This window comes from Lepus europaeus, chromosome 5 (genome assembly GCF_033115175.1).
Source record: "Lepus europaeus isolate LE1 chromosome 5, mLepTim1.pri, whole genome shotgun sequence".
NCBI classification, from domain to species: Eukaryota; Metazoa; Chordata; class Mammalia; order Lagomorpha; family Leporidae; genus Lepus; species Lepus europaeus.
The window spans coordinates 125,939,436-125,964,814 of NC_084831.1; the positions used below are offsets into that span (position 1 = coordinate 125,939,436).

At 44.0% G+C, this 25,379-nt stretch overlaps 1 protein-coding gene across 1 annotated transcript in view; it reads right to left on the reverse strand.

Annotated features, from left to right (window-relative positions):
• The window catches only part of SLAMF1 (signaling lymphocytic activation molecule family member 1), a 37,750-nt gene extending 12,802 nt beyond the window's left edge, over positions 1–24,948 (reverse strand). Inside the window, exons 1-4 of the mRNA XM_062193716.1 lie at positions 24,873–24,948; positions 15,556–15,894; positions 12,719–13,009; positions 231–329 (exon numbers count right to left, since the gene is read on the reverse strand). Of these exons, the coding sequence (XP_062049700.1) occupies positions 231–329; positions 12,719–13,009; positions 15,556–15,894; positions 24,873–24,948 (805 nt within the window). The remainder of the gene's footprint in view (positions 1–230; positions 330–12,718; positions 13,010–15,555; positions 15,895–24,872) is intronic.
• Positions 24,949–25,379: the final 431 nt, after the last annotated feature.

Consider the following 25,379-nt stretch of genomic DNA (forward strand, 5'->3'; position numbering starts at 1 on the left):
CCGGGACAGAATCCAGTGCCCCAACCAGGACTAGAACCCGGTGTGCTGGCGCCGCAAGGCGGAGGATTAGCCTGTTGAGCCACGGCGCCAGCAGGATACTTTTATTCTATATTTTTCAAAGGTGGCCCCAGGCAGAGAGCCAAAGTGGTTGACAGCAATCTATGCTTGCAGGGAGAGAGCCCCCTGCTTAGCACAGTCTGACATAAATTTCTTTACAGTTAGGAACTTACCTCTTCTTCTGGACAGTAGGATGACTACCTCAAGCACCATGATGGCAACAACGATGCCCCCTAGGAACAGCCCAGCATACAGTCCCCACTGTCTCGTACCTGAAAAAGAAGTCAAAGGGCAATCTCAAAAACACAGTGAATTTAGAAACATCCTGCACGGAAGTGGGAAGATTGAATCTTGAGTTCTGTTTCTATCTTCTCTCCCCAGGGAGACATTTATTGTCATGGTTTAGAGATCAGCTTTAGGTCACCCAAGATTTCCATGCCTGTTTTCTTATCTTAATCTTGCTCATCATACTTGACTTTCATATTCTTAATTTCCATGAAGGTTTTTCTGGACAAATGCCTTATTTTCACCTCAACTGCCAATTTAAAATGAAACTTCTCTTAATCGCTCCTAATTCAATCTCTCTGCTTAGCTTCATCTCTATTTTAAAATTTCTAATAAATCTTGCATCCATTTTTGTTAAAAAGAACATGGTGGCTCCACATGTGGCCTCCATGCCACAGTGCAATTCTCATGAGACGCTGGGAGGAAGAAAGACCTACTTTTCTTTTTGAAAAAAATATGTAATCTTGCTATTATTGTTCTTCCATGCAAATAACTGTGTCGAACCCACTAGACCTGAACTGAGAGGAAAGTATGTAGTTTTTCCTGTCAATCATCCTCTCATGTTTAAAATTAACTGAGGTCACCCATGCTGAAACTGAGAGCCAACTTTTATTGCCAGCTCTCTTTTACTCGCTTTACCAAGTACCATGGAACAGGGAGCAACCCTGGAAAACAGCGAATGAGACCTCTTGCCCTAGTGAGCAAGACATTTAGCTTGATAAGCTAATAGTAGATGATAATTGAGTGCTTACAATGGGACATTTTTTTTAATGCAGTATGCACACTAATGTACTCAGTCCTCACAACAGCCCTACAGGGTAGGTATTCTCATTACTCTCATGTTATGGACAAGGAGACGGGCACAGAAAACCTCAAGAACTAGAGTGTAATCTAGGAGTAGGAACATAGCTGAATCCCAGAGACAGACTTCTTGGAGAATCAGAGATACATATGGGCTTGGCGGAGACTAATCCCAGGATAATGAACACTGGAAGCCAATGTAAAGCATTACCATTCTAAGCAAAGTAATAGCATGAAGGTTCTAGATTGTGTAATGCCAGATGTAAGTATTAATGTGTAAGGGTTACACAGGGGAGGGGGGCCTCAGAAAGTTCGTGGAAAACTGGAATGAAATGATAGTGTGCATTTTCTCTAATTAAGGATGCTGTTTGAGACTGTGATGGCTGTGTTGGGAAAAAGTTGAAAGGAAGGAACAGGTGGGTTACAGAGGAACAGAGTAATGGCAGGCACAATTCAGATGTTTACAGAACTGACCAAGAAATAGGCTGAAATCTCACTGAGGTTATCAAAGGCATCTAATCAAGGTCTAGGTGGGTGTCCATCCTGATGGCTAACCATGTTTCTTGGTGTGAAAAAGATTCTTTTTCTTGCTAAGCTTTGATTATATATTCTCTTTCCCAAATTAAAAATGTTTTAATCTTTCCAGACACCATCCTTGGCAGTCAAATGATCTGATTGAAAATAGGATGGGCATTGTGGCATAGCTGGTTAAGCAGCTGCCTGCTACACTGGCATCCCATATGGGCTATGGGTCATGTCCTGGCTGCTCCACTTCCAATCCAGCCCACTGCTAATGGCCAGGGAAAACAGTGAAAGATACCTGAGGAGGAGAGGCAAGATGGCAGAATAGGGAGGGAGCTTACTGCTCTAGTCTAGGGGAAGATAATTTAAAAAAAAAAAAAAAACATGGAGAGAGTGCAATCTCAGGGAAGAGTAGGGAGAAAACAGCAGAGGCAACTCCATCCAAATTAGAAGGACAATGGTTCTCCGTGGAGGGTGTGGACTCACACAACTCAGGACCCCAGCAGCTGAGAGCCTCAGCACCAGTTTCAGAGAGTGAGGTGAGACCAGACTGCAGCAGCCCAAGGCACTGGTGATAAAGTTGTAGGAAGAGCCTGGTATGAATCCAGCTTGGAGCTCTGTGGGTTACAGTGTACCTGCCAACCTAGAGGGGAAAAGATGAGGGCACATTTCTCCCCAACCACCTGGCATTGGCACTGGCATCTTCTAACTAGCTGAGAGGTGGTGGGTGCCATTTTGGACATATGTAACAGCCACAACAACTTGTGTCCACGCTCTCAGCAACCAGACAAGAGGAGATGCTTGAGTCTGTCTGGCTGGAAGAATTGACAGGTGGCTGGATGCTCATGAGCCTTGTGAGCCAGGACTGTGAAAACACTGGGGCTGTATGTGAGGGAACAGGGTGTGGCTGGGTCTTTGGGAAGTCACTGTGGGCAGTTCTACATGCTTGGGGCTCCTTGGTTTCCCTGGTGAGGGTCATTGCCGTAGGATCCATGTTCACACCGAGGACTGCACAGATCCTTTGTGTGGTTCTTGTGGCAGCACGGATGAATATTGTATACACTGGGGCTAGCGCCCAGGCATTGGTCTCCTTGGAGGAGAGGAGGTGAGCATGAGACTACACCAACAGAATAGATTAAACCTTCCCTCCAATAAAAAAAAAAAGAGGAGATTTATCACACCCTATTTGGGTTCACCTTGGACACTCCCCTCATTCTGGAGCACTTAACAGAGCTCTCTGGCCACATCCAGCAGACACTCCACTAATCCACAGAGGCATAGTCCAAAGATATAAGCCACCACAGGAGAAAAAAAAACCCAATAAATATCTCCACAAATGCCTAAAAATAAATGCAGAAAATCAAGAAACAACAATAAGGAAGACAACATGACACTCCCAAAGGAACACAAGAACATTTCAATACCAGAATTTGAAAATGAAGAGATTGAAGAAATGCCAGAAACAGAATTTAAAAAATTGATCATAGGATTACTTAAAAGTAATCAGAATCAAATTCATGAATTAAAGAAACCCACACATGAAATGAATGAAAAATTCTCCCATAGGATTGAGATTTAAAGAGAAATCAAAGTGAAATATTGGAAATGAAGAATTCAATAGATCAAATTAAAAATGTGATGGAAAGCCTTAACAGACTCGGTGAGGCAGAAGAAAGAATATCTGAGTTAGAAGACAAATCTCTTGAAATTTCATAATCCAGCAGGAGAAGGAGAAGGAGAAGGAGGAGGAGGAGGAGGAGGAGAAGGAGAAGGAAGGAAGGAAGGAAGGAAGGAAGGAAGGAAGGAAGGAAGGACGGACAGACGGGAGGAGGAGGAGAAATTTGGAAACTAAAAACCAGTGTTGGAGATTTATGGGATATTATCAAATGACCCAACATACAGGTCTTAGGAATTCTTGAAGGCATGGAAAGACAGAATGGATTAGAAGACATTTTTAGTGAAATAATTATAGAAAACTCCCCTAATTTGGAGAAAGAAAGGGATGTCTGAGTACAGGAAGCACATAGAATTCCTAATACATATGACCAAGAAAGATCATCACCACGAACCATTGAAGTGAGACTCTTCACAGTCAAACATAAAGAAAAGATTCTAAAATGTGCACAAGAGAAATGCCAGATTACTCTCAGAGGATATCCAATTAGACACACAGCTGACTTCTCATCAGAAACCCTACAGGCTAGAAGAGAATGGTGAGCTATATTCCACGTGTTAAGAGAAAAAGAACTGTTAACCCAGAACACTGTATCCTGCAAAGCTCTCATTTATGAATGAAGGTGAAATAAAGACCTTCCATAATAAACAGAAATTGAAAGAATTTGTCACCTCTCAGCCTTACAAAAGACGCATAAAGAGGTGATGCACACAGAAACACAGAAACATGGTCATCACTATGAAAGAAGGTGAAGGCAGAAAATCTCCTGGTAAAAGTACAAAGGAAATCCAAGGTAAACAACAGGAATATTTATGGAAAAACAGCAGGGCCAAGTCGTTACTTATCAATAGTCACCTTGAATGTAAATGGCCTCAGCTTTCCAGTTAAAAGATACAGTCTGGGGGCTGGCACTGTGGCATAGTTGGTAAAGCCGCCACCTGAAGTGCTGGCAACCTATATGGGTGCCAGTTCGAGTCCTGGCTGCTCCACTTCCAATCCAGCTCTCTGCTATGGCCTGGGAAAGCAGTGGAGGATGGCCCAAGTCCTTGGGCCCTTGCACCCATATGAGATACCCATAAGAAGCTCCTGGCTCCTGGCTTTGGATCGGCCCAGCCTCAGTTGTTGAAGCTACTTGGGGAATGAACCAGAGGATGGAAAACTTTCTCTCTCTCTCTCTGCCTCTGCGTCTTTGTAACTCTGCTTTTCAAATAAACAAATAAATCTTTTTTTTAAATACCCTACTTTCAGCAATAGACAGATCAACCAGACAGAAAAGCAGCAAGGAAACAATAGTTAATTGATACTATAGACCAAATCGACCTAATGGATATCTATAGAACTTTTCTCTTTTTTTTTTTAAGATTTGTTTATTTATTTGAATGACAGAGTTACAAAGAGAGGTAGAGAGAGAGAGAGAGAGAGAGAGAGAGAGAGAGAGGCGTCTTCCATCTGCTGCTTCACTCCTCAGATGGCTGCAATGGCTGGAGCCGGGCTGGTTGAAAGCCAGAAGCCGGTAGCGTCTTCCGGGTCTCCCACATGGGTGGCAGGGGCCCAAACACTTGGGCCATCTTCTGCTGCTTTTCCCAGGCCACTAGCAGGGTACTGGACTGGGAACAGAGCAGCTGGGATACAAACTGGTGCCCATACAAGAGGCCGATGTTGCAGGCAGTGGCTTTACCTGTTATGCCACAAGGCCCACCCCAAGCAGATAATTCTAAAAATACTCCTGAATTTGAACAAAGCATGAGATTTTGATGACTTCTGAGGCTGCTCTGTGAACCTGATGGGGTGTGCTGTGAACAGCCCGTGCTCCCATGGTCTGACCACTCTGAAAGGCCAGGAATCCTCTGTGTCCAGTTGTGTGGGCCAGAGAAGGAGACTCAGTCAAGGTTTATAAGCTGTGACCATCAAGGACCAAGAAGAAACCTTCCAAATACTAACAGAAGCAGCAGAACCAGCAGCTGAAGCTTAGTGTTTCTTTCAAGCCCCTGGAATTGACTCCACAATCAGGTGAGAGGACTTCAAAAAGTTCATGGAAAAATGGAATTAAAGGACAGGTTTATTTCAGTGCAAAAAATTTTTGAAACCCATACTTAGTTTTGTAATTAATCATTTTCCACAAACTTTTTGAAGATCCCCTGATGATAGCACTTACTCTTTTGAGACCATTTCCTCTTTTTTCTTCCATCACATGTATTTTGGGAACTTCTAAAGTAACAGCTAATTTGAGGACAAACACTTCAATCACTGATATCATTTCAAAAGATAATATTTGTCTCAAATTTCATTTGAGATGAAAAAATGTAAAGCCAATAAATAAACAAGGTAGGCAGGCTACTCATAGCCTTGGGGCCTCAGTTCCTTCATCTGTAATATGAGCATAGCAACATTCAGCTCGCAGAGTTGTTCTGACGAAGTAGTAACCTACAGAAAGCTTCCAGAGAAGTGCCTGGCACCTGCTATGTGGTCAATGGGCACTGACTCCTTCAACTAGTCTCATTTCCCCAATTCCTTGGAGACCAGAGACCATCTCATATGTAATACTTCCTTGGAGGCTTTCTTATTACTCAGCACATAATAGGTCTTCGGTAAATTCTTCTGCTTCATAGGAGAGACAGTAAGACGGGTGTGATCTCGAGTCCAAAGAAGTCTCCTCACTGATATCCAGAGATGTTCTTGTTCCATCCTGCCCTTTGCTTATGACTTGATTTCCCTATCTGTGCTGCAGGTTCAGTTAATTTTACTCTCTGTGCTTACTCACTTGGTGCTATATTCTAACTGTGATATTTATATGGGAACCATGTGTCAGGAAATCTATGCCATGGGAATTCATATAAATGTGCACAAAATGCAACTTCCCAGCTTGTTGGGACCAGGCTGCCTATGATTTTTGTCATTTCTGAAGAAAATTTCCTGGGTTCCTCTAAGTCCTTGCTCCTGTTCTTCCTACTCTGTGCTGTCTTGGGTTCAAGCCTCAGTGCCTTCACCAATTCCCACAAACAAACAAAAACAAAAGAACCCTACACCAGGGCTTCTATGCATAAGATTTCCAGGTCTTGGGAGCAGACTCCATCGTGTACCAGGCAGCTTTCACCACCTAACAGGGTCAGATCTTTTCTTCCTCTTTTTCTGTAGATGCAACATATCTCCCTTTCTCATACAGAATCATCCAACACACACTCAGATTCCTGGGGGGGTGGGGGGGAGGGAAGTGTCTCACCTTCTGCCTCCAAGCCTTTATTAAAGTACTAGCCTAAACAAATACTGTTCTCTTCCAAAGAGGAATTCTAGGTGATATCATTTTGCTGCCTGGTAAGGTATGGAAGTTCCAGCTGAACCCCATGAAGGTAATTCTTGTAGCTTATGGGGAGAATACTCAATATATACTTGATGAACTCAATTAAATTAAGTCAGCGGCCATTTGAATAGGTATGGTGGAAGAGCGTCATGTACCCTTTAGGAAGCATAATCTCAGTGACCAACATAAGGAGGTTTCAGGATCACCTTCTGAATGGCCTAAGGCAGGAGTCCGAGCGAAGGGGCAATGACCTACTAGGCATTTGCTTTATAAGAACGAGAATGGAGCCAGGAGGCAAGTGTGTGTCTCTGCCTAAAGCAGGTCACCTGTGCTCCTGTTTCAAAACCACCATTTCCTGGGGCAGAAACTCCATTTCTCATTTCTTCCTCTTTTTCGTTCGGTCATGTGGAGAGGCCTCCAGGTGGTGATCTCACACCCCATCGTCCTTCATTCACAAAGAAACACTGCCTGAACACTCTTGGACCAGAGATCGGGGGCCTTTCCCCACTGGAGTCTCTCAGAGGGGGCTGAGCAGGCCGGTTGAGAACTCCTGTGTGGCTTAGGAAGACGACTTCACATCGGGCTCCACCCTGCGGCCCTCTCCTCTGCGGGTTGTGGGAACGGGCACGTAGCCACGCCTCCAAGGAAAACGCCAGAGGCCCTTTTCTGTCTGCAAGTCTGTTGCCCTAGAAACGTGAAAGCTTCCCTCTCCTCAGCTCCCCAAACCTTATTTTTAAAGGAGGGTAAAGGAGAACATAAAAAAGAACCTGAGAAACAAATGTAGTTCACCCCCAGGAGACACGGAGACGCTCACGTAACGGCCCGAGAGTACCGGATCTCTTTCCTGCCTTTGATGTGGTTCTGTCGGCAAGGCTGCCAGCGTGGAGCGCGCCTCCTTGAAGTCGGCCATCTTCAAGAGAGATCTTGTTGGTGGCGGTTTCCACTCAGAATTGGGGGTGGGGAAGGATGCTCAGAACTACATACTAATTTAAGGTCTGGGACCAACCAAGTAAACATTTTTTACAGAGTCAACAGCTTCTGGAAAAATCCATTATGCCTGCCTATCCCACCTAGCATTGTGTTGTAGGGGCTACTGACTGTGCCCCCAGTGTTGCTTCTCTCATTTTTTTCATGGTAATGCAAGTCTTGTCCAGGCACGTGCTTCCCAGCTAAACCACATTTCTCAACTTCCCTTTAGCAGGTGTAACCATGTGACAATGCTCTGGCTGATGACGTGCCCAGGTTCCATGCTTCCACCACTGATCTCAGGCTTGCAGGACTGGGAAGACTGTGGAATGGGGCCTGGCCCCCGTGCATAGAACATTTGGGTGACTCTAACAATGGGAGCTCCCTGTTTGAGGAAATGGCTTTGTTAGAAAGGGGGAGCCCCTAGAGTTGACTGGCAGGTGTCAACCCTTTCTTCCACCCAGCTAACTCAGACTTGCTGAGCTAGCTTTTTGTTAATATACTGAAAGAGGTCCCCTTTTCAAGATGAGCTTCCAGGGGCATTCCCTTCTAGTTGATTGTCACAGGTTTTATATTAACTATCCTAGCACAGACACAACTATTTCGGAACACTGTGATTAAGGGCACCGGCAAGTCGCACGCTGTCCAGCGCTGACCCACATCAACATCCTTCACATGACCTAGATAGACGGTTTTGTTGCCCACTAGGATTGAATTTTGCAATAAAACTGCTTCATTATTAAAGACATTATTGTGTTTCTTACTGAAAAACACCAAAATATGAATGGGAACAAGTATGACTATAAGAAAAACAGCCTGGAAAAATGCCATTTAAAAGAAAAAAAGATTTCAAGAAAAATATGTTTTTCTGTGGTTTAGCTTGAGAGAGTTGTGTCAAAAGATAGTGCTGACATGGTGTCCTGTTTGGTCTAATTACATCATTAACAAGTTTGAGGTTTTCATTAATGAAGGTGAAAAATATCTTAAAACCATTGTCCTGATTATGTATGGCAGCCTCTAATAAGCCTGGCTGCCCCAGCATTTCATCCTGAGGCTGTGGCTTCCCTTCGAGTGCCCATGAAAGAAATCTACTTCAGACCAAGAATCATAGCTGTGGTGCAGGCCTCAGCATCTCTTGAAAGATCAGGGCAACCAGGTCCCTCCATAACTAGTTTCTCTTCTACTTCTTTCCTGCTTCAGTCTATTCTCTCATGACTGAATTTCCTCTTTGAAATAAAAAATTGATGGGATTACTGTATTTAAAACTATTAGTTCCCATCACTTAAGGGATAACACAGAACAAGACCCAGCTGGCTCTGCTTTTCCCTTTGCTTGAAAAGTCTTTTGTCATCTTGGATAATGGCTATTTATGTCGCAGCCTCTGTGATGTTCTCCCTAATTCCTTGATATAGTGTTAACAGTATCCCTCCTCTTGGTTACTTTGCCTGCATTGCTGCCTTGCACCTGTCTCACACTGCAATCTAGGATTCCATTTATGGAACTCTCATTCCTAAGGACAAAGATCATGTCTTCCTCATACATGTGCACTCAGCATTGAGGACAGTGCTGCAACATAAAACCTCAATGAATGTCAAACTAAGAACAGTGCCTTAAGAATTAGTGGTGTACATTTGTGGACACAAATAAATGTACCAATAAAACTTTTTTTCCAATAATTTAGACAACATGGTGAACTGGGGAGGACATAGGGCAAACTAGCTGTGTGATCTGGTTTAGATATGGTATAGTCTCCCATCCCCAGAGGAGATATCCTTGTGTTACAGGTTGAATTGTGTTTTCCTCAAATCAACATGTGACCTTGTTGGGAAATAGGGTCTTAAAAGAGGTAATCAAGTTAAAAGGAAGCCATTAGGAAAGTGCTAGAAGTTTAATTGTGCCTCTTCCTCCAAATTAATATGTTGAAGTTCTCATGCCCAGTTATTCAGAATGTGACTGTATTTGGAGATAGGGCCTTTTTTTTTGGAGACAATTAAGTTAAAATGAGGTCACAAGGGTTGCCCCAATCTACTCTTACTGGTGTCCTTATAAGAACAGGAAAGAAAGACCATGTACACACACAATGAGAAGGTGGCACCTGCAAGTCAAGGAGAGCAGCCTCAGAAGAAACAAAATCAACTAAGACCTTGATCTTGGAGTCTAACCTCCAGACCTATGGGACAGTAAACTGTTTAACCCATTTAGTTTGTAGTACTTTGTGGTGACAACCCCAACAACCAGTACTCCTTGGCAATCCTTTATTAGCAATTCCTGTTGACATACACACACAATGATTCACAGACCATCCATCTGGTAGACACTTCATTAGCTCACCTTTTTCATCTTTCAGATGATTCAACAGACTTACGGGAAGGACACAGCTGTCTTATGGTGGGTAGCTCTCTTGATGACAGAGCCAAGACTGTGATGGGGCTCTTGCTACAGTGCTATGTCTCTGCTGCTTCTTGTCCCTCCACACCACATTATAGATAAGAGCTGCCTCATAGTCAGTAAACATGGTTCAGACTAGTGGATTCTCAGTCCTCAAAGTGGCTTAGGTGGCAAACAGTATCTTCACATGTCTCCGTAGGCTGTTCTGGCCAAGAGCCCCAAGCATAAACTTGACGGTTCACTAAGACTTTGGTGTACACTAGTCACATTCTTGTGAAACCACATGGAGAAGCATGATAGAGCTCTCCTCCTTTTAAAGGCTAGGCCAAGACAAAGCATTGGGTGCCCTGCCTTTAATAGGGCTGCAATAACCAGAGTTATGCTGCTAGGGTAATGGCTACCACTTCCTCCCCACCAAGGGAAAAAACTACATTTTCATTATGATTTATAAAGTATTTAGGTGCATTGTCTCTTACACTAATACTAGTGAGGATCCCAGGATCAGAGAACCCAGCTCCATTGCTTGCTGTGTACAACCTTGCCCAACTTTTTCATACTTTTGCTCCCTCATCTGTAAAGAGGGGATAGCAGTCTATCAAGATGATTTGGCTGCTAGGAAGATGTGATGAGAAGCCACACAACTGTTAGTTGTCATTATTTGTAGATGAAGAAGCTAAGCCTCAGAGAGGTTGAATGACTTCCTCTTCTAAGTAGAAAATGAAGCACTAGATCTAGGAGCTCAGGGGCCTCATTCTGTAAACTGTCTGTTATGCAATACTGCTCTCCTGGTCCTGCTAGCCTATTCTGAACAACTGTGTGAAGGGAGAGCGGTTTGAGCTGGAGAGATAGCCTCTGATTATGGTTTGTCTGCAAGTGGCCAGACACATGCAGTTTGTCACACAGATGGTTGGCTTGCCATGAAGTGGTTGGGTGAGGTGCCATCCAGCTTCATGAAAGGGGGATTTTCCCAGCCATCCACCTGGTAACAATCCAGGGGGTCTCGTGGCAGGAGGTGCTTTGCTGAGCACATAAGCTGGCTGGATTCTGGTTACCTGGCCACCGCACGGTCACCAGGTCTACTTTGGCAGAGGTTTCCTTGGAATGACTCCTATTTACCCTCAGTAGACACAAAGAAGAGAATGTCAGGGCATAAGCCTTGCCATGCCTTACAGGGCCAGCAGCATTGTCCTGCTGTCCCTGAGCCTGCCTGAGACGGGGACACAGGATCTGTTGGTGTGAAGGAGGCAGTGTTCAAGCCTGTTTCTAAGCAGTTAGATGAACTTTCTTATTCAGCTCTCTCTTCCTTTTGGTAAGAGAACAATTATGCTTTCTTTCTAGAAAAAACAGAAGACAGGTTTCACTGCTAGCTCCACTCTTCACAAGATGAAGAAACTTGAGGAGGGTATGTAAACATTACTACGAATGTCAATTTCCAAATCTGTAAAGTGAGGATAATAACTCCTATCTGACAAGGTCACTGCAGGGGTCAAAAGAGGTCATACAGTTGAAAGTGCTTTGTTAATAACCAAGTGCTATGCAATTGATCAGTGTTCCCTCCAGCTAGAGTCCCACATATCTCTGACATTCCTGACTCTCTGACCTCCCTTGGGATTCCATTTATTACATAAAATGAGGTCTTTCATTACGTCCTGTGTTATTACTGAGCATTTTTAACATCTATAATAGTTTTTTTAAAAGTCATTGCTATTTTTAGCATTTTTTTTATTTCTAGGTCTTTTTTATTTCCTTTCTTATCTTATTAATATAAAGAGAACAGCTCTCATGTTTTTCATAGATAACAATTCTAAGAAGATAACAGTACCTCCTTCTGTCCCTCCCTCCTCAATACCCCCTCCTTCCTTCCTTTCTTTTTTTCCTTTAGTTTTTGCAATAACATACTTTCAATTTAGTGTATAATCACAAGCTTAACGCACCACTAACCATAGTGTTCAACAAGTAAAAAGTGGAAAAACCACTGTTCCACAGGAATACAGACAAGAGTTATAAACAATAATCAAATCATAAGATAGCGGTTTCATTCTTATACGTTGTTTTTGTATTCTATATTAACTGCCACATATCAGATAAAAAATATGATATTTGTATTTTTTGGGGACTGGCTTATTTCAGTAAGCATAATGGTCTCCAGTTGCATCCATTTTGCTACAAAATATAGGATTTCATTCTTTTATATGCCTGAGTAGTATTCATTGTGTATATATATCACATTTTCTTTAGCCAGTCAAGTCTTTAATACACATGGGAGGACAGCAGAGCTCACATAGTGTATCTAGTCCTGATTTCCTGCAGTATAAGGGGTCAACAAACACATACTGATGATGTTGAAGTGTCCCACCAGTACAGAAGCATGGACTTGGGAGTCAAGATCTGCCACCTGCACTCCTTTTCCCGTCACCCTACAGATTGGAGCCAGGGCAGGAGGCAGAGGGGAAGGATCACACCTTGGAGACCTGGGCTCTGGGTCTGGCTCCATCATTTCCCACTGGTTCTGTCAACTCTGTCCTGAGTGTTATAATGTCATCCAGGTCAAGATGAGTGTACACTCCCTGAAAGCACACAGGGGAGGCTTTTGCAAACCATAAAGAATAGTAAAAGTGTGGTAACCAACAGGAAGGCCATGGCGGCGTAAGCAGGGCAGTTGGCCCAGGTGGCTATGGAGCCCTTGCTCATTATTGCGGTACACCAGCTGCCACGGGCATACTCACCTGAGGAGTCTGACCTGCAGATAGACCACGGGTTGAAGGCCTGAGAGCGGGAGCTGACCGGGTTGCTCACGGTGCAGTTGTAGACATTGTCAGCATGCTGGGGGCCAAGGGTGAGGTGCAGGAGGTGGGAGCTGTTGGCTGAGCCCAGTGGGTGGAGGCCTTCCTTCTTACTCCAGTTGTAAGCCACATGGTCCCCCTTCTCCACCGTGCAGGCCAGCATCAAGCTGCAGGTCCCGTTCTCATTCTCCTGGGTCCTGTTCAACACTTTAATTTCTGGAGTGGAGACCTGCTCTGTCAGGAGGGGGAGGAAGGGAGCCATCACTGACATGAACCCCCTGAATTCTCCCTGATTCTCTTTGTTAGAACTCGGTACAGCACTTTTCCCTCCTCGAGGGGCTTTAGTGTGGTTCATCTGCCGTGGGAACAACTGCTTCACCCCACCTCTCACTCCCCATTACACTACCTTGGGATAAAATAAAGAATTTAGTTTTTAGTTTTTAGTTCCCTTCGACCAACACTGGTGGGGATCTGCTTGTACTTCCTGATGTTCTTGATCTGGAGTGTTCTCCTGTGTTCTATAAGTGCGCTTTACTGTCAAGTCATCCCCCATGGGTTTTAGTTGACTTCAAGCAGTATCGCCTAGACCCCAAAGGATGACTTTTTGTGGTGGTGTTTCATCATTGTGTGTGTGTGTACAGCAACTGCTTTTGGGTGTATGAGGTAGTTCTCAGTCACAGCCATAGGCCCCTTAATCTATTCCTCTCTAACACCATAAAATAGGCAAGGGAAGAGGGAAAACCTGTTTGTTTAGGAACTACAATAGGGCAAGCACACTGCTGATGTTTCACATTCATCGTCTTCTTTAATCTTCTCCATAGCTACCGTCTGGTCATAATTATTTCCATTTCACAGATGAGGAAACTGAGTCCAAGAGCGGTAAAACATACTCTTTACCTGTTGGGAGGTCTGGGGACATTCTGAATGCACTGTTTGAAGGAAAAGGAATGCTGAGGCAGAGGAGGCTTAGTTGCTCTAGTTGCCTGAAGATTTTAATGAAATGAGAGATAGGTGGAGTCCCTTATATCCCAGCATCAGCAACAAGGAAGTCACTTTGAACAAGTGAGAAAGTCCCATGTGGCTGTCAGAATTCCTGTGAAGCCAGGTGAGCCTCTAGGTCTCAGCGACATAAACTCTAGGTGCTTTCAAGTGGAATTGGCAGTTAAAGGGATTCAAAAAGCCTCTGGCTTGGGATTAGCTGGGTCTGAGTTCTAATTTATGTACTGCAACTAAGCAATGTTATGACCAGAGCCCACATTCGATTAAGAACAAGGCACATCTTAATTGTTACAGTGATCATATTAAGTGTTAAAGTGAACATATAGATAGGATTAAGTGTTAAAGAGATCATATAAATAACATCAAGTGCCTGGTAATAATAATAGACAGAATTAAAAAGGAGAAAAAGGAGGGAATGCCCAACATGGGAAGCAGTCTACACAGCAGACTCCTAGAATTACAATTGCTATAAATAACACCCTAACCTCAGAATCAACCCTTAAGTCTTCCTATCTGGCTGAAAGGCCTGTGAGAGCATTTCAGGCATGGAAAGCCAATACACTGTGGCAAAAAATATCCTACATGAAGGATCTCTGTGAGTGAGACCCCAGTAGAAAGAAGGGGCCATCAAAGAAGAATGTCCTTTTCTCTGAAGGGAGGAGAAAACTTCCACTTTGCTTGTGGCCTTGTCCAAATACTGATGGAGTTTGTGGTCACAAAAGGCTTCCATAGTCTTAGCAGCGCATGACAAGAGCCTTGGGTGATCACTGATGTCATAAATAAGAGTGTTAATTGTTAAATGAACAACAGAAGTCACTGTGCACTTATTCCCCATGTAGGACCTCTGTCCTTAATGAGTTATACTATGAGAATTAACTGCAAAACTTGTTCTCAAAATGTACTATATATATATATATATATATATATATATATATATATGTTGTGTGTATGTTGGTGGGTGCAAACTGTTGAAATCTTAACTTAGAGTTGGTCCTCTGTGTATAAAGTTAAATGAATCTTAAGAATGGGATGGGAGAGTAGGAGGTGGGATGGGAGTAGGGGTGGGAGGGCAGGTATGGAGGAAAGAACCACTATATTCATAAAGTTGTACCTATGAAATTTGCATTCATTAAATAAAAGCTTTAAAGAAATAAAACATTCTTCATTTCCCCCCAAAGAAAAAGAAGAAGAAGAAGAAGAAGAAGAAGAAGAAGAAGAAGAAGAAGAAGAAGAAGGTGCTTTCTCCCCGCAGGGAGGTGTGGTTCTGTGCCAAGGGGCAGGCTTGGTGCGTGGTGTGTGGGCTGAATTTCATATTTCTTCACCCAAAACCCCTAGTGCAGTGAGCCACCTACACAAGCAATGTGTGAGCATGTGCAAACCACCTCTCTCTGGATTTCAGTGTCCCCATCTGTGAAAGAGAACTTGGGTTTGATCAGTTGTCTTCTAAATGGAAAAACTTACTTTTGTCAAGTAAATTCTTCCTTGCAAACCAAGACTCTTGGGGCTCTAGACCCTTGAGCCCCCAGGCAGCTGGACCCCTTTCCTTTAGGAAGTCTGGGGAAGGAGAGCAACGGCTACTCAGCTGCCATGCATGTGCAATTTAGGAAAAAAAATCAACTCTGAAGCCTCTTCCATGAAGCACAGTTTTGACACCCCCAGACTAGATGATCTCTCAAGTTTCTTCTATTCTGAACACCCTTTGCTTCTGAGAAAGGCCCATATTCTTGGACGGGGGACCTGGTTGGCCCTCCAGTCTGGATTGGGGAAGTCCCCATCATTACCATAAAGATTTAGCTGCACGCAAAATTGCTGGACTGAAGTGTTTTCTTCCAGGCTCAGAAAGTACCATCCCTCATGCTCCTTCCTGCTTTCCAAGAGGCCCAGTTTCAGGTCTTCTGCATGAAACTGATAACCATCCTCTACGTATCCTGGAGAGCCCCCTTCAGACAGATCCAGAGACACGATTTTCCTCTTGACGCTGCTCTCTGGTGATTTTGCCACGGTGACAACAATGCGAATGCTTTTGTTCATGCTCTTATTTATCCTTTCATTTGTCAGAGGCAGCAACATATTGCTTCCCAACTGCTGGACGCTCTTGGGGCAGTCCATCACGCCCCTACCTGTGGGAGCGAGGAGAGAGTGTTTTATCATGGAGCCCTCTAAGGATCACATTAAGTCTGTGGCTCAGGAATACAAACTAGGGTATCTCTTACTTCCTCTTGGGGCTATCCCTGGTGTGGCCAGATTCTTAGGGGTCTACAGTTCCCACAAGGGCCCTCACTGCATTACCCATATTTAAAAATTCCCCATAAAAATCTTCACATGGCCTAATACATTGGGTTTCTATGGATTCATGTGCATTGTTGTGTGTGTGTGGGTGCAAACTGTTGAAATCTTAACTTAGCATAGAGTTGGTCCTCTGTATATAAAGTTAAATTAAAAATGAATCTTAAGAATGGGATGGGAGAGTAGGAGGTTGGGACGGGAGTAGGAGTGGGAGGGCAGGTATGGAGGAAAGAACCACTATATTCATAAAGTTGTACCTATGAAATTTGCATTCATTAAATAAAAGCTTTAAAGAAATAAAACATTATTCATTTCCAAAAAAAAAAAAAAAAGAACAAGGCACTTTCTGCCCGTAGGGAGTTGTGGTTCTGTGCCAAGGGGCAGGCTTGGTGCGTGGTGTGTGGGCTGAATTTCATCTTTCTTCACCCAAAGCCCCTAGTGCAGTGAGCCACCTACACAAGCATTGGGTTTCTATGGATTCATGTACATTGTTGAGGAAATCAAAGCACAGAGAAGTTGAATGAGTGCCTTAAAGACACGTAGCTGGTGAGTAGCAGAGTCAGGACGAGCACCCAGGCCTATTGGTGCCCCTGCCAGGGTTCTCACCACCACTGGGTGTACCGAGTGAAGGATGAGAAGCAACCAAAAATGATTCTGAACTCAGAACCCGGAGGACCACAGTGAAGGAAGCATCATCTCAGATGAGGTAAACAGAAATCTGAGGGATATAGAGTTGGGAAGATGCTGAGCTCAGCTTTTTCAAGGTGTGGCATTCTTGCTCTCCAAAAACCCCTGAGATAATTAAAACTATCAAGGGTGAGATATTATTTTATTTCTTTTTTCAAAAAAGCTGAACCAACAAAGATAAGGAAAATCACACCCCCAAACCCCGAAAACCTTTCAAACCACTGTAAGGGATCCTCTGCTGATTATTTAACACCTCCTTTCTGCTCAAACCCACAACCTGCCTTACTCCTGCTTCTTGTAGCTGATGATCTTGCTTTTGATATGACTGAAAATAAAAATTGAGGAAGTAAAAAGAGAATTTCCACTTGTATCACCCCAAAGCAGCCCACCTCACTGGAAGGAAGGTCTCCATCCCCACTGAATGCCAGGACCTTCCCTGCTGGAGCTCTTCCCAGCTCAAGGCTTTGTGCAATCGCCCCTTCCCTTGCATTGTCACTTTCCTACTGGCATGTTTCCATCCGCATTCAACACACAGATATGTAATTCCCCTCTCTTGGAAATACCTTTCCTGATCCCAGCTCCATCTCCAGCGACCTCCTCATTGCTTTGTTTTCCCTTTTTTCTTTAATTTTTCTTTCTTTCTTTTCATTTTTTTTGAAAGGTGCACACACTGACATCCGAGAGACAGAGACAGGAATCATCCATTTACTGGTTTACATCTCAATTGCCTGCAACAGCTAGGACTGGGCTGGGCTGAAACCTAGGGTCTCTCACGGGAGGGGCAGGGACTCAACTACTTCAGCCATCATCTGCTACCTATCAGGATGCGGTGTGGGCATCTCAGTGGAGTCTTAACGGCTGCACCAAATACTCTTGCCTCTGTTTTTCTGTATAGAAGGGCCTTTAATGTCTATTTCTACTTTCTGTTCCCGTTTTCTGACCCACGTTTCCTTGTCTCCATTCCAAGCAGGTGTTCTCTGCTACTCACTGGAGCCACCCCTATCAAGGGTAGTGTCTGTCTTCTCCATGTAGCCAGGTCAATTCTCCACCATTATCTGACTCGCTTTCTTGGAAGCTCTTGACGGCTCATCACTCCCTTCTTGGAGTACTGTCTTCATCTAGCTCCTGGAACACCACACTCTCCTGATTTTCCTTCTACTTCATTTGTTCCACCTTTTCTATTTCCTTGGTGAAGACCTTCTGCTCTCAGCTCTTTAAATATTGGTGCATCCCAGGGCTCAGTACTCACACTTCTTTTCCTCTTCTACACTCATCATGTTTCTCACCCAGTTGCACAGTTTGGAATATTCTGGAACGTTTACAGAGTTACGTTTCCTACCCAAACCCTTCACTCTACTCCTGAGTGCTTTCATAGATCAGTACTTGGAGGTCTGAGGGCATCTGAAACTTCTCAGCAAATGAACTGCTGACTCCACAGCCCCTTCTACAAACATTTGACCTCAGCCAGCTTCTCAGGCTGAAGTGTTGCAAGCACTCTAGACTCTTTTCCTTCTCCACACTCCACCTTCAGTCTAACAGGAAGTCCTGTTGGCTCTCAATTTAAATGGACTTCTGGCATCTGAGAACTCCGCACCTTTTTTTCTATCACATCATTGTAGGCCTGGGGAACAAGCGCTGTCTTTAACTGACCTCGCTGCATCCATATAACACACAAAGTGGAACCTCTAAAGCCATGCCTGAGTCTTGTCTTTCTCCTGCTTTTAAACTTGCAGAGTCTTCTGGCATTCATAGAATAAACTCCATAGTCCTTGAAATGTACAGGTTCAGAACCCCCTTGCACCCTGTCCCTGGCGCCACTCCAAATCCATTTCCTGCTTTTGCTCATTGCCCTGTGGTCACATTGGCTCCCAGGTCCCATCAAGAACATTTATATCTCAAAGCTTTGGAATTTTCTCTTCCTCTCTTTGGAAATCTCTTCCTTTACATGCCTGGATATTTCATTTCCCAGTTTATTTTAAATTTCTGCTCAAAAAACTATGCCTTCTGAGAGATTTTCTCCAATAATTGTACAAAATAGCCTCCCCTTTATTGAACTAATCAATGCCTGATGTGATAATGTGTATTTGTTTATTTTTATATCTCCAACTAGAATGCAAATCCCTCAAGAAGAGCTTCATTTCACTTGCTGTTTTGTCTTTAAGTCTCACAATACGACTTGGCACATAAGCGGCTTTTAATAAATATCTGTTCAGTCTACAAATTCTGAAAACTGTATTACTTTTCTAAAATCTCTTATTTAGTTTTACCTATTATGTATATAACTGAACTTAACCATAGTCTAGTGTTTGTAAAAGAAGGGGCCCATGACTCAGACAGTGAGCATAGATTGTTCTGGTTGATAAGAAAGCAGAGGAGCTAAATAAAACCGTCTACTTAGGTAAGATAGCTACTGAGAAAAGACCTTCCACATTCTACTTGGGCTAAGATGGGATAGGAGAAAACTGGCCAAACTGGCCAAAATGTTCTTGATACCAAAATGCCCTAAAATCCCAACACTGTCAAATAAAGGGCCCAGCTAATATGAGATTCAGTGATTGGGAAAAAAGAAAAAAGTAATCTACTTGAGTTAAAATCAGGATTGGAATGCTAAATACATACTTGCTAAAGAAAAGTGAAAAAGGCATAAAACATTTGCTTTGTTAAATAGGGCTAATACATCTTCCTTAACTAAAGTGCTCTCTGTTGTTTGATGAGTTGAGAGATGTTACAGTAGTCATTATTATTTTTACACAGATAATAGGGAAGACTTTGGACTTTCTAAGCCGCACTTTGAATGTCTGACTGTCCAGTGATGAGGCTTTCTGATTGTCACATGTCTGAATTGTAGGCATAGTGCCCAAGAAAGTGAGCTCTTGAATTCTGAACCCAACTTCTCTCTATAAAGGAGTGAGAGAAAATCTAGAGTCACATGTGCAAGCGTGGATCCCTGCACTTGTGTACCAAAAGTTGCATGTATCAGCACAGGCACATTTTACTGGGAGTGTATCTGTCAGTGTTATCTCTCGGAAGCATCTGAGATTCAGAACAAGATTAAGAACACCTTTGATAGCTTTTTTTCAAGCCTAATTTTGATATGGAGAAAAAAAAAAAGAATGAAAATTATTCTGATTCTCAGACCATAACCCTTCACCCTCCCACAAATCTCCCACATGCCCTTTTTCCCGACCTAAACCTGCAGGGTCCTTCTTTGAACCACAGTTACTTTCCGAACTTGGAATTGGAGGAAGGGAGAAAGAAGATACAAGATGGGATATGATGTAGCCAAAAATAAATGAGTGAAAGAAAGAAAATATTAGGAGACAGAGGGAAAGAAAAAGGAGGGGGAAGATAAGAAGGAAAGGCTGAGAGGTTTGCGCACATAGGGAGTGGAATCAAAATTCATCAAGACTGGAGACCCCATCACCCCTCAACCCACACAAAGAATGATGATGTAACACCAGAGTGTGTGAGTGGCCAGCTCTGCAGGGGGTACTTGAGATCATCCCCACCTCAGCACAAGTGGAAAAATCAATGGGGACTTGAAAGTGGCTCATCAACCTCGTCAAGTGGAGTCCTTGCTCCTGAAACGTCTGACTGTCTGATAAGTGTTTTCCAGGGGCCCTGTGATTCAGTCAGCCCCTGTTTACTGAGAGTTGGGGAGGAAACATTTAGAGCTGTTGCCACCAACTCACTTTCCTTCATGGGTAATTCTACTTCGAAAGTAGAGTGATTCACAGGGGACCATGGATATTGGCCTGACATTAGTAGAATTTAGCCATCCCTTCCACAAGCTGGGATTCTACCTAATGATAACTTTTGAGGGGGGCAGAGATACCTGGTTCTGATACTTCACATGTACTTTTAGCAAACTTTTTACTGCCTTTCTTTGAGGTAGAGAAGAGACCAGACTTACTGACTCCAGTTGTTCTTACGGTAAATGGGAGGTCTAGAAGGAAAAAGATAACTTGTCCCAGGTCACTTTTTAAACTCCAATTTCAATTCCAATCCTGACTCTACTTCCAATTCCTGTTTCTTACTATTGAGCAGCCTAAGAGGCAGCAAACAATGGCTCAAGTACTTGAGTAACTGCTACCATGTGGGAGACCCAGATGGAAATCCAGACTCCTGGCTTTGGCCTGGCCCAGCTCTGGCTATTGCAGACATTTAAGGAGTGAGCCAGTGGATGGAAGACCTCTCTCTCTCTCTCTCTCTCCCTCTGCCTTTCAGAATAAACATAAATAAACTAAAGCCCCATCAGTCAAACTCCTATTCACATTCCTTGATGCTACTGGGAGTGCTGGATCTTTTCTTAGACTATCTGTGCTTACTATTCCCCAGCGTGAAAGCCTGTAACCACCCTTTATCTGCCTAGCTGACACCTTCTATCCTCCACACCTCTTTCTTAGGGAAGACTTCTCTGACTGCTAGCATAGGTTAGGTTTTTCTGCCTCATGCTCTCAAAGCACTTTGCATCTCTCTCACATCATTTATCACCTTTTTAACTCTGATTCAAGGTCTGTCACCCTTACTCCATTCTACAAGCTTCTAAGAATATGGACTGTGTCTGCTTTATTCACTGTTGTATCCCTAATACTCACCTGGGACAAAGCATGAGCTTAGTAAATCCTGCAGCCCAAGTTGATGAGCAAAACAGAGTGAGATGAATGAATGGATAAGTGGATAAATGACAACACAGAAGGACAATTTTCCTCTTTCTACAATAATTATGTATTTGACTTTGTCTTTATAACATCCGTAAAAGGTATAGTATGGGGGAAAATAATGGGAACACCTTTCCCCACTTTCTGGGTGAAGAGATGGAAGCATATTAGCTATGACCTCTAAGTTTCGGTACAACAAATCTCTTGCTTTCCCCCCTCAACCCCTACAACCCTTCACCTCTGCACTTATACCTTCAGGTAGAACACTCTTTTGCAAGTCCCATAAAAATCCAACCTACTAGACCTACTCACATATCTAGAAAGACACATAAGAAACTGGTAGCAGTGGTTGCCTTCAGCAAGGGGCATGGAAGGGAGATGCGTCTTCTCACATATTGTTAAAGTTCTATAGACAAACATTATATTCTTTTTTTTTTTTGACAGGCAGAGTGGATAGTGAGAGAGAGAGAGACAGAGAGGAAGGTCTTCCTTTTTGCCGTTGGTTCACCCTTCAATGGCCGCTGCAGCCGGCGCATCTCGCTGATCCGAAGCCAGGAGCCAGGTGCTTCTCCTGGTCTCCCTTGCAGGTGCAGGGCCCAAGCACTTGGGCCATCCTCCACTGCCTTCCCAGGCCATAGCAGAGAGCTGGCCTGGAAGAGGGGCAACCGGGATAGAGTCCGGCGCCCCAAACATTATATTCTTATAATAAACAGGTTAGCTTAAAAAAATCAAGTGAAAACTGGCATGATGAAAAAAATCTCTACCCACTTTCCAAATTCTAGATAAAATATTGCTTAAATGCTCTCCACAATCTATAATTTTATCAGTATTTCTCACCATTTGAGAATGCAATACTTCAGTGTAATTCAATCCAACTCACACAGTTCAATTATAGAAAGCATATTCTAACTTATACCATGAGAGCTGGATGCAAATTTCAGCATCATCTCCGCTTTCCAGGCATAATGTTCTCCAGTTTCATTCATTGAGATCTCCGGTGTCAGGCTGTATGAGCATGGAGAAACTGCTAAATTACTCCATACTTCTCCTCCCTTGTTTATAAATTTGTAATGGTAATAATGATAATACATCTCATAGCACTGGAGTGAGACGTAAATGACAGATACACACAAAGCACTTAGAACAGTGCCCGGTACCTACCAAGTAGGAAGTGTGTACTAACATTGTTCCTTCAACAAACATTTCTGGATGCACTCTCACATACAAACAACTGTATCAGGGGCTAGGCAGTGGCTGTGATCATTCTATTTGCTTTCTCCACACGTTGCACAATGCTTACCATATCATGTTTTCTTAATAAATAGCTGCTTAAAAGGTATCATCCAAAGTCCATCTATGGATAAAACCAAAATGTCCTGGTGTTCTGATTTCCACTCCAGTCCTGGGGTTAGTTTAGATGTCACAGTAGGAAAGCTTTTGGGAACTACAAGCACCTAGATCAACATCCCAGAATACAATGGACCATTAAGCACACAAGGTTGGGTCAAGGCTAGAACCCATGTGCTTGCTTCTCACCTCTTAGCCCTTGTATGTGAAGGGGGTGAGAAAGTCCTGCATGGAAAAAGGAAAAAATCTTTTTTGGGTTTACCAAGTTTAACAAATGTACCACCATAGTAGGAAGTATGGATAACATACCTCTGTGTGGGGCAGAGGGTTTTAGTCTCTACCTTCTGCTACATTTGCTGTCAAACCTAAAACTGCTCTAAAAATAAAATCTGCTAAGAAAAATTTCCTTGGCGGGAGCTGGGAATGGGACATGTGGATTTTTAGGCTTTTATGATTTTGACTGGGAATTGGAAGTTGAGCTGAGCAGAGATGGAAAGGAGAGTGTTGCTGATTTTACAAGAATCAAATCTTGGTTGGGTAAATCTGTCATGACTGACCTGTCCCATTTGCAAAGTGTTTCCGTCTGGGTTTTATTGGGGTTTCACAAAAGGGTGCATATTTGAAGAGAAAGACCGAAAAAATTTTGTATACATTTCAGAAGATGGAACAAAAGTGAAGGAGCAGCAGCCAATTGAGTAGACACGCCTTCTGGGGCTGGGCCATTTCTCCCTCACCAACCACCTCCAAAGCCTTAAACGGAGCTGCTGTCAGCTGTATGAGAAATACGTTGAGCTGGACTGACCAGTGTAACTGACTTGACCATTCAAACAAGCACGGAGACAGAAAATCCAACCGCTAGGACAATCCGTCACTCCTTACAGTCACACACAAGCATGCTGAAAACCTAAGTCACAATTGAGGTACAACAAGGGAAGCTTGGCTCTCCCTGTGATCACTCTAAGTGGTCCAGTGTGGCCTGCTGAGCCCTGTGCTCAGTTGTCCCTTTTCTAGATCCCACAAGTAAGAACCCTGACTCTGTTGGTTCTGCAGGAGAGAGAGACATGGAAAGGCCTCTTCACCTGGGTCTGGCACGAGGCAGATCCCACACATGGCTTCCTTGCATCCCTCCTAGATCCCGGGGCTTTTCCTGCCAAAGTCTATGATGGATTTGTGGTCTTGAAAACCCCAAAAACACCCTGGGCCTCAGGGTTTCCCCCAGGCCCCTTTCTCTAATGCCTCTTCTATTCCAGGTTGTCTCCCAAAGTCTAACTTAAGTCGCAGGGGAGTAGGCAGGAGATCCTTCTCCTCCTCATGCCAACAGCCCAATGTCTATTTCTTGTTTGGCTTTTTTTTTTTTTTTTAAATCTCAAGCCCTGAAACTACTAAGCAGAAAACAATAGTTTGCCTTGAGAGGCAGACAAGCCCAGCTCCAAAGTTTCAGCTGCCGTCTGGCTCTACTGCTGAAGCCACTCTGACCCTGAGGGTTCTCAATTTGCATTTCCCACATACTGTAACCAGCCTTGGGTTCAGAAATCCCAATATTACCCCCTTCTGTTGCTTTGGAAGCTTCTCTTCCAAGAAAGTAGCCACCAGTACGACCACACTGTGGCCACTGTTTTTGTTCTCAACCAAAGGCCTGGGGTTTTCACTTCTTACCCTTTCTTCTCACTGTAGCCCTTGCTTTTTGTTGGGCCAGATTCTGGTTTGTGTGCTTGTATATGTAAGCATTCAGACAAATCGTATCCTAGGGATCTGTCCCCCAAAGCCTGGGCCTTGTTGAAGGATAGTCATGCAAAATCGACCCCTGGGATAGGACCCCAGTGAGAACCTCTCATGATGAGAGGCTGGTTTTGAGTGTGACAGATGCCTTTGGCTAGGAGCTCCTGGTTTCCTTGGAAACTAGGATTGATGAGGTTAAGGCAGGGAACTCAAGGGCCCAGGAACTCATAATGGTCCTTCCTCCTTGAAAGAGGCAGTCAAAACTCACAGCCAGTCCCTAAGGAAGAGGCAGCTGACCCACAGTCCCCAGCCCCTATGCCTTCTCTCCATCCACAAGGCTATGCTGGTCCCCAGCAGCTAGCTGTGGGACTCAAACCCCTAAACAGAAGAACACTCACCCGCTACGTAGCTCAGTCCAAAAGCCAGGGACAGGACCAGCAGGAGGCTCCAGGAGAAGTACCCCTTGGTATCCATCAGCCAGCGAGGAGAGGGAAGGGGGCCTGGCCGGGAGCCCGGCGGCCGCTCGCAGGCACGGCAGCAGAAGCGAGCTGCGTGTCAGCAGTGCTGCCTCTGCTGTCTAGTTTACACATCAGCAGCCAGCAGGTTCCTGAACTAGCTTCCTGTCTCACTTGGGACTTTTTCTGCCTGTGTCTCGAGGATTGCTCATCTCTCTTCAGGCCTGAAGTCACTTTTTGTTCTCAAGAAACACGTACGAGTCAGGCACTTACATTACTGGAGCCGGGAAAAGGGTTGTGTAGTCATCCTGGCCAAACCCCCGAGTGGGGTTGAAATGGGCTCCCTTCCTACTGTCCTTCGCTGTCTCCAGGAAATGGATGTCATGACTTCTCTGAGCAGTTCCTTCTGATAACTCTTCTAAGAGTGCAAAGAAAAGAGGGGGTTTCGTC